Source organism: Delphinus delphis, chromosome 10 (assembly GCF_949987515.2).
Source record: "Delphinus delphis chromosome 10, mDelDel1.2, whole genome shotgun sequence".
Classification (NCBI taxonomy): Eukaryota; Metazoa; Chordata; class Mammalia; order Artiodactyla; family Delphinidae; genus Delphinus; species Delphinus delphis.
The window spans coordinates 55,961,867-55,974,974 of NC_082692.2; the positions used below are offsets into that span (position 1 = coordinate 55,961,867).

The following is a 13,108-nucleotide window of genomic DNA, read 5'->3' on the forward strand; positions in this document are numbered from 1 at the left end:
TGTGTGTGTGTGTGTGTGTGTGTGTTTGTTTTCCATAATTACACACAGAATTAATCCCTTTGCTGTGTGGTACTCTGCTGTGTAGACCCCTCTGCTCTTCAGTATTTGGAGAGAGAGCTGCATGAATGCTCTGAATGCTGAGGCCAGGCCAGCATCCCTGCCCAAATGGCCCTAAAGGACCCCTTTCAGTTCTCCATCATTCTTCACATTGTGGACAGGGTAGCCTCAAGGATTTGCCATGTCCCCTTAATCCTGGACTTCTCCACACTGACTCAGCCAGGAGCCCACTCCTCCCACAGAGGGACAGCCTTTCAGAAGTGGGGTTTTACAAGAGCAAAGCAGTGTGAGCGATGGGAACTCCCCCAGGGGAAACACGCTGCTTTCCCAAAGAACAGAGCTGGCTCTTCCATCACATAAGCACTGTGTCCAGCAGGTCCACTCGGTGTGGACTGTGGACACCGTGAAGGACAGCATCCCTCTGGAAGCCAGGGGTGGGCACACTTTTTTTGCAAAGGGCCAGAAGATAAGTATTTAGGCTTCGTGAGCCAGCAACTATGCAACTCTGCTTCTGTAGCATGGAAGCAACCATAGGCCATGCACAAACAAAACTGTAGCTGTGGGCACTGACATTTGAATTTCATATCATTTTCACATATCATGACATGTTCATCTTCTTTTGATTTTTTTTCCCAACCATTTAAAAATATAAAACCATATTAGCTAGCAGGCTGTACAGAAGCAGGTGGAGGGCCAGATCTGGTGTACAGGCCATCATTTGCTGAGCCCTGCTCTAAGTACAGACCCTTCAGGCCAGTGCTGTTCAACAGGAGGGTCTTTGAACACAAAGTTAGAGGGACAGAGCATCATCCAGGCATTATCCTCGATTGACAAATGCGGGAAATGTAGGCCCAGGGGGTAGAGGACATGCTGCAGGGCACAGAGCTGGGAGCAGCCGGGCTGGGGCCAGGACTGGACGGGCATTGCCTGGACACCCCTGTGTAGCTCAGCACCTGCCAGGAGCTGGGGATGAAGTGATGAAGACAGTGTACCATAATCCACATCCCACATCTCTCCAGCTCTAGCTCCCGAAGCCCTCCCCTGCCTCCCCTCCACCCTTCCCCACAGAGAAGATGGTTTCCCGGTCTGGCATCTGCTGCTATGGCCAAATAATTAAAATTTTTTTCCCTGTGGCCACTCCTGGGTGGACCAAGGGGATAACAAATAAAGATGGGGTGAGGGTCTAGAGAGGGAGGCAGTGAAATATTTGTGGTCTCTCACAAACAATGGTCTTCCTTTCTCCAAAGCATTCTCCCAGGCAAGAGGCCTCCAAAGCCATGATGGATAGCACACATCCCAGCTCAGAGAGGAGGTGCCTGCCGGCCAGCTAAGCCCCAACCGTCACACTCTATGTTTGATTTACAGGGAAAAAGGGAAAGATGAGGTTAACCTTTCTTTTGAGACCTTAGAGTGATTGCTGGGAATAGGGCCTCAGTGGTTCTGAATTGCTTCTCAGAATTAGTTTCCTTTTCTCCATTGCTTTTTTGTAATTGGATAGAAAACAGATAAAGGCCAGATGGAGTTATTTCATTTTACTTAAATCATTTTAATTTTAATTACTTACAAATTAAGTAAGTTTAGTTACTTAAACTAAACTTTTGGAGGTGTCTTACAATAAAATATACAGTCAAAAACATTATTGAGAAGGATTCAAATGACACACATCATGTAATGAAAAGGGTATATGCAGAAATTAACACAACACTGTAAAGTAACTATACTTAAGTAAAATAAAATTTTTTTTAAAAGAGGGTATAGATGTTGAAAGGAGAAGGCAAAAAAGAATAACAGTTATACAAAAACGTATTCAGAAGATACACAAAATGTTCTTTTCCCCCTCTTTAAAAAAAGAAAGAAATCTGAGGGCATGTGGTTACATCATGTTTCTCTGAATGCATTTTTGCAGGGAGCTTAAAGTTTCGTATTCAGGCAAAGAGCTTTCTTCTTGTATCCTGACGTAGATACAGGCTAGGGAATAGGGGCACCAGAAATGAGTGATTGGCATGACCCTTAGATTCTCCTCGTGATTATCAGTTGCCTGAGGAAGTACATAGCATTCCGTTCAGGATTAAGAAAGTTGGCTGGATCTGAAAGATAGATAGTGTGTGTCGTTGATTGGAAGGAAATCCTCTTGTGTTAGCAAAGCTGACAGTTTCCTGGAGAATTCTCTGATGACTAATTTTCTGGTATAACTGTCATTAGTCTGACCATCCTGCAGGAAAGCCACTGACCAGGTTGATGGTGATAGTGACCCCCAGAAAAAGGTAGAGATAGTGGGGGAGAATGGGGTCAGGGATATGGGTAAAATTCTGTTTCCTTATTCTGGCAACATCCTTCCTGAAGAAAAGCACAAGTCTTTCCATATAAAGGTATTTTTTCTGTGTCTTTTCAAAGCTAATATTCAACAAGCTGCGTCATTGTTTAAAGACTCCACTGCAAATGCTGATGGGAGAAAGGCAGAGATATTAGTCTTGGACCTGGTTTCAAAGTTTCATCAGAGTTTTCTTAACAGAGATGTAATAATTTGTTGACCATTGATAGTTGGCTGTTTGGGTTTTTTTTGCATCATCAGTCATTTCCCTCACCTGAAAAATGATGAAAAATAATACAGATGTTACACAAGAACATTTGCAAAGAGTCAGACGTTAAGACATTTGTTAAAAATAAATAAGGTAATATAAGCTCTCCCATCCATCTGGTTTTGATGGGTGAAATCATGCAAAACAAAATCATCATCTTCTTTTCTTCCCCCTACTTGTGCTTTAATTGGAATTTCCCAGACAGGTCAATAGGTTTCTCTTCAATTCTGTGCTCTCACGTTTCACTTCAAATTAGCTATTTCCATCATGGTTGGAAATTCCTTCCTTTTCTTGTGCCTTAGGGTTGTTGTTATGGGTGAATTGTGTTCTTTCTGAATTAAGAGTTGCCAACAACTGCTCATCCACTCAACCATTTTTTGTGTCTGTTCTCTGAAGCAGATCTCACTATTGCAAAAAACGAAAACATGCTTTTCTAGGGAAGAGCTTGCTGGAGCTAGATCCTTATACGTTCTGTCAAGTGTGAAGACCCGGTGACTTGTCCAACCCGTCTCCTGGCTCTGCCCTTCTGACCTCAGCTTCAGAGATGCCCTGAATCCCTGAATTCTCTCTTTAGTCCCCAGGCCACCAAGCAGTGTTTCATTTCTTCCTCTCTCCTGCTCCTACCCATCTTTTTTTTTTTTTTAAATAATGTCTCATATACATTATTGATACTATGTATAAAATAGACAATTGATGGGAACCTACTGTATAGCACAGGGAACTCTACCTAATGCACTGTGGTAACCTAAATGGGAGGGAAGTCCAAAAGGGAGGGGTCATCTGTATGTGTATGGCTGATTCATTTTGTTGTGCAGCGGAGGCTAGGACAACATTGTAAAGCAACCGTACTCCAATAAAAATTAATTTCAAAAAATAACATCTTTGAGACACATACCTTAGAGTTTACCTGTTTAAAGTGCGCAATGCAATGACTTTTTCCACAATTCTGTTTATACAGAATTGTGCAGCTGTCACCATAATCTAATTTTAGAACATTTTCATCACCCAAAAAGAAACTCCATACCCATTAGCAGTGATTCCCTGTATTAGTTTCCTATTGCTGCTGTAACAAATTACTGTGAACTTTATGCCAAATTTATTATCTTACAGTTCTGGAGGACAGAAGTCTGAAAAGGTTTCATTGGGCTAAAAGCAAGGTGTCAGCAGGGCTGCGTTCCTTTCTGGAGGTTCTAGGGAAGAATCTGTTTTCTTACCTTTTCCAGCTTCTAGAGGCTGCTGCATTCTTTGGCTCATGGCCCCTTTCATCTTCAAAGCCAACAATGGCCAGTTGGATCTCTTTCACAATACATCTCCCTGATTCTGACTCTGTCTCCCACTTCCCTATATAAGGACGCTTGCCATTACATTGCACCCACCTGGATAATCCAAGGTCATCTCTCGATTTTAAAGTCAGCTGACTAGCAACCTGAAATCCCCCTTGCCATGTAATATAGTCAGTTTCCACGGATTAGGACATGGACATCTTTGGGAAGCCATTCTTCTGCCTGCCACACTTCTCATTCCCCCTTCCCCCCAGCCCTAGGCAACCACTAATCTGCTTTCTATCTCTACACATCTACCCATCTCTTTTACTCTCCTTCATCTTCCGTTTCTTCCTTCAGTTTCATGTTCAGCCTTTGCTCCATCTCCTTTCCTGTATCGGTCTTTTTGTGGCCGCCATCTTTTCTCTCATTTCTCAGGAGATAATGGGCTGCTGGAAACAGAAAATAAGGAGGACTGTGGTGGGAATGAGAGGGGTAAAGTTTACAGGACCAAATGCTGGGACAGAAAAGAGGTGCACAGGTGTCATCAAACAGTATTAGCAAGTGATAAGCTGTAAGTTATAGAGAAACCAAACCAGCTAGATAGTATAGTACAACAGCCCTTTCTGTAAGTTAGGTCATTTGGTTTGGGGACAACCCACTTTTTCTTTGAGGGTCTCAGTTACCTCAAACTGTAAAAGGAAAGGCATTGGACCAGATAAGTGGTTCTCAAAGTATGTTTCCTGGGCCAGCAACATCAGCATCTCCTGGGAACTCATTAGAAATACAAATCCTTTAGCCTCCACCCACCCCCTCCCAACCAGACCTACAACTGCAGAAACTCTGGACATGACCTTGCCCCAGTCTATGTTTTGACAAGCCCATCTGATTGTTCTGATATGTGTTAAAGTTTCAGAAATACTAGTCTAGATTATTCCTGAATCCTCACCAAGTGTAATAGTCTATGAGTAAATTTCCAGGTGTGTAAAAAGAAATATAATTTTTAGCTGGAAGAATACAAGAAAATGCTAAAGGGAAAGAAGGTAATTTGAAGGTTTGGGGATGTTAAATGCATATTTGAAAAATTTCTATTTCATTGAAATCTCTCATTTGATATTTCACTTCACTTCAAGTCATGAGCTTCTGTATCCTTCTGTATCTCTGTGTATCATTTCAAAGGATTTTAGAGTATATATTGCAGGACGTGAAATGAAGATCTCTATTTCTATTAAAACTTGCCATGTGTGTCTCATACCCACAGGTCTATAACACTGGGCCAAGCACCCTTCCTGGGTCATCTGTCAGCATCTCTTTCCCCAGTCGTCTGTCACCTGGAGGAGCTGAGATGTTTCATGTGCAGGAGATGGTGGTGAGTTCTCATTTGTTTTCACACTTGCTTTCAGGCTCAAGCCAGCCCATTCACATTTTGTATTCCACCCAAGAGCCCAGAAAGGTTAACTCATTCTACCTTTGGAAACATACCTGGAGAAGCCAGGAGACCTGCAACACCTGGATTTCTACATTGAGACAGCTTGGTTCATGCCATGAGAAGACCTCTTTGGGGATGGGCAAGTGTCAGTTATGAACCTGACTGCTGGGATGGACTTTACTGGCTCTGGGAACCGCCAGCAACTGTCTGTAGTCTTGTGCGTATCTGAATGTGTTTTTCTAAGGGGAAGATCCCCAGCACTCATAAAGATTCTCATAGGGCCACTGATGCCTGGAGGGTGAAGGATTCGTTCATAAGACAGAAGTATAGGTTGAAACTCAAGGTCATGTGCAGAATATGCCATTCAACGTGATCCTAAGTCAGCTGTAGATGATTTTCTCTCAACTAGGATATGATCGTTCCGCCTACCTCCTTGGCTTCTAGGACATCACATTCCCTTGGCTTCTCCTTTGTCACTGGTTTTCTCCTCATCTCCCCAACTTCTACAGGGCCCAGGGTCTCCTTTTTACCATCCTTAATCTTAGAGATCTCCCCCAGACTCATGGCTTTATATTCAGTCTGTACTGATGACACCAGATGTTTCTCTCTCTAGCCCAGATCTCTCCCATGAATCCCAGACTTTGACAGTTAACTACCTTCAGGCCATCTCTCCCTGGATGCCTAACAGGAATCTCAGTCTTCTGCACAGCTGAACTCTCAACAGTATCCCTTCAAACCTGCTTCCCCCCATGACCTTCTGCATCTCAGCAAACAGCTACTAAGTCCTTCCAATTGCTTGAGTCACCCTTGACGCCTTTTCCCCACAGTTCACATCTGATCTGTCAGAAAATCTGATGTCTCTGCCCTCTCAACAAATCAGAATATTACCGCATTTGACCCTTCTACTGCCAGCACCCTGGCCCAAGGCACTGTCATCTGTCATCTGGGTTATTGCAGTGGCCCCCTCACTCGGGTCCCTGCTCCTGCCTTGGCATCCCTGCCATCTGTTCTTGCCGCAGTGGCAGAGCCAGCCTTCCAAAATCTAAGTCAGGTCATGTCATCCTCTGCTCAAAACCCTCCAGTGTCTCACTTACCCCACAGATTCTTCCAGCACCTCAGCCAGCCTCACAGCCTGTCTCTTGCCCCTCTCTGACCTCTCCTCCTCCTCCTCCTCTTCGCCACTCTCTCTACTGCAGTCATCCTGCCTCCTTGCTGGCCCTAGAGCATGGCATATACTCTCCCACCTCCTGAATTTTGCACTGGATCTTCCCTCTACCCAGCACGCCCTCCCCCAGAGAGCCACGTGACCTCCGCCCTCACATCCTCCCAGTGCTTACTCAGATATCACCTCCTCAGAGAGGCCCTCCCTGAACAGCCTTTGTCCCAGCACCCCTCATCCCCTTTTCCTGCTTGTGTTTCACCATCACCCTCATCACCAGCTGACATACCATGTATTTCCCTATTTGACCAGATTATCTGCCTCCTCCTGGCCCCATACAGTATAAGGATGGGGATTTCTGTCTGCTCACTACTGTATTTCCAGGGCCTCCTATATGCAATGCTTGGCATATATTATATGCTCAATCAATATTTGATATTGGACTGAAAGAAAAAACCCACAGTATAAAACAAAAGAAAGAGTCGTTTACTCTTTCTACATGAATTCAGGAAAAGTTTCATGCTGATATAAATCGCCTCAGTGTGCCTGAGAGTCTGGAGTGGCTGGGCGTGAGGGTGACCCCTCCTGGGAGGGAGGGTGCTTGATGGTTGAGAGTCACTACATAAGGAGAGGGAGTGTGGTCCACGTTGAGGGCACCACTGACTTGTTCCTTTTGCACGGGCACGTGAGGGACAGCTAGCCAGACAAAGGGACAGCCTCTCCATGGATAGCTTGAAAATCAGGGCAGCAAGACCCATGGCATGTGACACATCTGAGCCCACAGGAGGCTCAGAAAGCATCATGTGATGGCGATGATGGTCTCCTGCATTGCTATCTTCTTGGGTCACGTGGGCTGAAACCCTGGACCATGGGAAATGTTGAACGCAGAATATGTGCCCCTCCTGGCTTGCCTGCTTGGCCGTCCCCACTGCTCACGGTATTCCATTCCTGCTCCACAAAGTGTCCGTGCCTGGGCGCTCTGCTGAAACAGCGGTAGAAAAGCCCCTGGTGTTCTGCACCTACAGCTACCACGGTTTGAGCTTAGCGTGAGGTTCCTGCCACCCACATGCTCCCATCTGCCTCCTTACATAATGTTCATCTCACCAGCCACTCCACTTTGTCCCCATAGCTAGGGATGCTTTCCTCACAGAGCATGTTCTATGAGCCGTTCACATAAACATCTATAATGTTGTAGAGAAAAATGCTCCCCCATGGACAAAATTATTTATTGAACAAAACAGGAAATGTAAGTCACTCAGATTCTGGAAGTATCTCAGCACGAAGTCCACCCCCTTTTCTCTTTACTGATCATCCGACCGAGCAGGAGCCACTCGAAAGGACTTTGGGACGTGTTTATAAATAGCTGGCTTGGCGGGAAGGCATGAGAAATGGTTTTTCTGACGATATGCAGAACTGCCTGACTGATCATCCAGCTGAGTGGACTCTTGAAAACCCAAGTGCTGTGAGCTGCCTGCATTCCGTTCTCTGAGTTCTCAGAAGCAGACCCTTTGGATTTTCAATACGGTACTGAGAATTTTCAAAAGTATGTAACAATTCTCAAGGACAGCCAAGCCTTTGCTTGGATACTCCAGCCCGTGTTGAGGCCCTTGGCGTTTGTGTGGTATGGAAAATCAAACTCACTGGCAAATTCTCACTAAGCAAGTAGTGAAGCACTGTGTTCTCATGGACAGTCATCACTGGAGACCAGAATGATGATGAGACTAGAAATGTAAAAGCCAGTGCATGATGGATGCAGTGATGAGGCAAGAGTCCCAGGTACTGTTTCAGAGGCTGGTGGGCAGCACACCCTCTACCCTAAAGCCCACAGGGCTGAGAGCAAGGGCGTCCTGCAGCTCAGCCAGGTTCCCAGCCTCGGCCCCTCCCTTGCTCAGCAGCGCCCGAGAATGCCTACTGGGGCAGGTCATACAGCTCGTGACGTCCTCCACTCTGGCCTTTTGGGACTTTGAATAGAGTGGGGCTCTTGTTCTGGGTATTTAGGTGGTTTGGTGCAAGTCAGACTCACTCCTATTAGGAGAAACCAGTACTCCTTCCTTGTATTACACTAGGAGGGGCCCCTAAGGCCTGGTGGCATCCCCCCATACCTCAGCCACCACCATCCCCTAGTCTTGGATAGGCCCCTGGGCAGCCAGGAGCCAGCTACCTCCTCAGCCAGCTGAAGCCCAGGAGCAGAGAGCAGACATTGAGAGAGGACGTATCTGCCATCCCTCCCCACACACCACGGGACCCTCAGATTGTTTCTCTGCCTTCAACAGTGCCCGTGGTATCCATCATCTGTATAGATTGCTGAGGGTGGGCATACTGGCTGACCCCACGGGTCTGAGCTATCACCCCACCTAAGGCCCCGACTCTGCAACACAGTTTTCTAACTGTTGGTTCAGAATTCACTCAGAAGTATCAGGGGCTGCAGCCAGGGTCCCTGGACAGGACAGGCCTGCCTCTACATTTCACCAGAGAGTCTTTTGTTCTCCCGAAGTGTTTTTTGAGGTCAAGCTGCCTGTGAGTGGAGAGTGTCTTTGCTTACGTGGGAGAGATTAGTATAGGAAACCTAGTGCAGTGAGACTCCTTTCTATGTCCACCCAGCTGAGGTTCCTGATCTCCTTCCCTTAGAGCAAGTGTTCCGAGCCCCACCACCCTGCTTGTGTTTTATTTAGAAACAGCTTTGGTGGTGGCCTGAGGAACGACCTGCAGTTTCCATTGCCTGCCACCCACTGGGGTTGTGCCGAGTCCTGTGGGGACGCTCGACTCCCCACAGCACAGCCAAAGCATGGGCAGGCCACCACGACCCTAGAGACCATCAGGAGGCCTAGTAGGGAGGACCATGAAAATAACAGAGAGTGAGAGAGGGGAAGAATGACAGACTTCTCCGGCCCATCTAAAATAAGAATCATCACAGGGACTTCCCTGGCAGGCCAGTGGTTAAGACTCCGCACTTCCACTGCAGGGGGCCCGAGTTCGATCCCTAGTTGGGGAACTAAGATCCCACATGCCGCGCAGTGTGGCCGAAAAATAAATAAATAAATAAAATAAAGATGAATAACTAAGTTATAGCAGAGTAGACATTTCCCCAAGAGGTACAGTGCATGTTGATAGTTGAAGTGATAAAGATAAATAAATAAAATAAAAATCATCACAAGTGCTAGATCATCCTTGATTTATTCTGCAGACACTGGCAGAGAAAGCACCAATGACGTTCCAGGCTCTACTAAGAGGAATAAATCATGCAACACTGGCAGAAATTCAGTCTAGCAGGAGGCAGATCTGTGAAATGTAATTGCAGTGCCATGTACCAAATGCAGTCATGGAGGCACACCCAGACCCAGGGATGTACAGAGGTATGGACCCCACCCTGGGGAGGGGACAGCAAATGCTTCACAGAGCAGGCTTTTGGAGTCAGGGCTTAGGGGATGTGTAGATGTTCACCAGGAGAACACGTGATGAGATCATTCCAGACAGAGGGAGTGGTCAGCATGTGTAGGAGTACAGTGGAGGCCCTACCTGGTTCTCCATTCTCTCTGCCCACCTCTTATAGGTGACTGTTCTCTGCGCCTTCTGCAGGGCGTACAGCAAATGGATTTCTTGGCAGTGTGACAGGGAGTGCTAAACCACTGTCATTTCCCGTGACAGTTGATGAGGTTCTGGGGTGCATCATTCCTTCTGAGGTGTATCATCTGTGTTTGCTCATGGACCCGCACCTTCATTTCTCTTGACTTAGGATTAGGGAAGGCCAGGCGCCCTGCTCCCCAAGGCTAAGCACACGTCGTAGACGTTGCCGGCAAATGATCAGGCTGCTGCAGGGGAGAGTGGCTTCTGTGGGCCTGACTACCCATGTGAGACAAGCCCTAGGCACTTGCTTCTGAGAGAAGGTTCCTGTTTGGATTGAGGATACAGCTTCTCTCACACAGCTTGATAGGAACCTGCCTGGAAAATGTAACGACCTCACTTTGTTGTGGGCCTGCTGCAGAGATGGGCCTTTTAGCAGAGACCCTGAGCACAGGCAGGCCTAAGAGAGGGCCAAGGTAGCACATGTGTCAAGCTTTATGGCTCATGAAGGCAAGACCTTTTGAACTTGGGTGGGATCCTGCTCCAAACTTAAGTTTACTCACAGGGGATGAAGGTTCAGGGGAAAGGATGGGAGGTCGTCTCAGGGCTCAAGCTTCAGGTGTTGACACTGAAAACCTGTCTGTGAGCAACTTTCTGACACTGGAGAAGGAGTCTTAGGGGTTTGGCTTCTAATAATATGCAGGAAGAAAAAAGTCATAAATGACTTACAGAGAGCGAAGGGCTGGAACTTTATTCCAGGTGAAAGTCCTGGGTCTTTGAAAAAACTCTAAAAGTAATCTAGAAGAAACATGAAATGAATACCATACACTTCTTTCTTCCTTCTGCAAAACTATCTGAAAAGGCTTACCTCTCTGGTTTGTTCTGTCCCTACTATTGGGCAGTGATTCTAAAGAACTGACATGATTTCCAGGAAGTAAAATTGGGTGGGAATAAAGGATAATATTCCAAGGAGACACATCAATAACTTTGCCATAGGGTACCATTAGGATATTGATATCAATATAATATCAATACCAGTATTCATTAGAATATCCAAGTTGGTAGCAAGACTTATATCTTAGTAAATTGTAACCTCCCCCCTCCCCCCCGCCAGTGCGTGTGCACCAGACAGGGATGCCCATGATCTAATTTCTGCCAAAATGAGTCAGTTGATACTGGAACCTTAATTAATTTGTGATGAGGATCTCCATATCCCTATGAAGAAAAGATGCACCTGATATATCAGTGACCACACAGTAGCTTAAACTTAGAAATGGAGGACTGAATTGTTTTCCCCAAGGATGATCTGGGGAAGACAGATCTGCTTAATGAAAGCGGTGTTGGGACCATCAAATTGATCACATTTGATCAAAGGCTAAAGAGTGAAAAAATTTCTCCTGAATAACTGACAAAAAATGAATACCACTTAGTGCTGTCCTGAGGCTTTAGTGGCTTTTTTTATGTGCTGTTAAATTTAATCCACACAGCAGCTCCATAAGGTAAGGTCATTATCCCAAGTTAAGGAACCAGAACTCAAAGACTTGCCCAACATCACACAGCTAGTAAGTAATAGAGCTGGGTTTGTAGTCAGATCTACTTCCCCCTGTACTACTGTGCACACCCCTCCTGGGCGCACTGCCCACTCCCCGGTCACCAGAGGCAGACTCAGTCAACAGAACAGACAGAAGATGAGCAGACCACCAAGAATCACCCACTTAGCATCTACCCCAGGACAGTGAGGCACCAACTGCTATCAAAAGAATTACTAACACCAGAGGGTATATTAACGAGGCAAACAGAAGAAGATTTTAGGATGAACAAGACTGATGTCTTCAGAGAGATGCAAAAAGACAGTATTCGCATGAAATAGAATAAACAAGAGTTTTGTAAATTTAAAATTTTGATCATTCGAATAAAAACCTTAGTATATTAGCTGTGTAGTAGAATGGATATAAAAGAGTAAAGTAGTGGACTGGAAACTTGAGGGATTTCTCAAGAATGTAGTACAAAAAGACCCAAAAAAGGCCAGTTAAACTTTTAACAATCTGGAATGAAGATCCAAATGCTCTCAATATAAGAGTTAGGAGGCTGGCAAGATGGAAGTGAAAGCAAGCCAAGATTCTTGTCTTGTTTGGGGGAAAAGTTTGTGTACCAATTAACTCAAGGCTTTGATAAAAGTAAAGTTTAAACATGCAAAAATTTTAATGGCAACTTAGAAGAATAAAAGCAATGTAGGACATCCAAACCACTAAAGAATAAGAAGCACTTAAAAAGAAAGAACTCATGAATAAGCAGGTGAAGGAGAAACAAAATTTTTACATGTATATATATATGAGATGACAAGAATAAATCCAAATATATCAATAATCAGAATAACTGAGAATGAATTAAATGCCTTAGTGAAAGACAGACTTTCAGATGTGGTTTTTTTTTGACCCAGGCATAAGTTACTTGTAAGAGACACACCTTTAAAAATGACCCATAATGTAAGGCATTCAAAAAAAAATAAGGCAAATGCTAACAAAAAGAAAACAGGCATAAGAATATTAATAACAAACAAAATAGAATTGAAGCAAAAAATTGTTAAACAGGGCCCAAAAATGTATTCCAGAATGATTAAAGATACAATCCAGGGCTTCCCTGGTGGTGCAGTGGTTGAGAGTCCGCCTGCCGATGCAGGGGACACGGATTCGTGCCCCGGTCCAGGAAGATCCCACATGCCGTGGAGTGGCTGGGCCCGTGAGCCATGGCCACTGAGCCTGAGTGTCCGGAGCCTGTGCTCCGCAACGGGAGAGGCCACAACAGTGAGAGGCTCGCGTACCGCAAAAAAAAAAAAAAAAAAAAAGATACAATCCAATGATTATTTGTAATATAAATGAATTTTTACATAACCAATCACATAGCTATAAAAAACATATAAAGTAATACCTGACAGAAAAACAAGGAGAAATTTACACATTCACAGTTACTGCAGGAAAATTTAATACACTTTCCTCAAAAATCATGAGTATTTGAATAATGCAGCTAACAATTGTGATCTCTTAGAGAGAGAAAAACCAAA

The 13,108-nt window shown here is 45.1% G+C and overlaps 1 protein-coding gene across 2 annotated transcripts in view; it reads left to right on the plus strand.

Moving 5' to 3' along the window:
* ITGA9 (integrin subunit alpha 9) overlaps window positions 1-13,108 on the plus strand; it is a 352,979-nt gene that overhangs the window by 283,835 nt on the left and 56,036 nt on the right. For both annotated transcript variants that reach the window (XM_060022170.1, XM_060022171.1), the window contains exon 23: window positions 5,160-5,267. In XM_060022170.1, coding sequence (XP_059878153.1) covers window positions 5,160-5,267 — 108 coding nt within the window. The remainder of the gene's footprint in view (window positions 1-5,159; window positions 5,268-13,108) is intronic.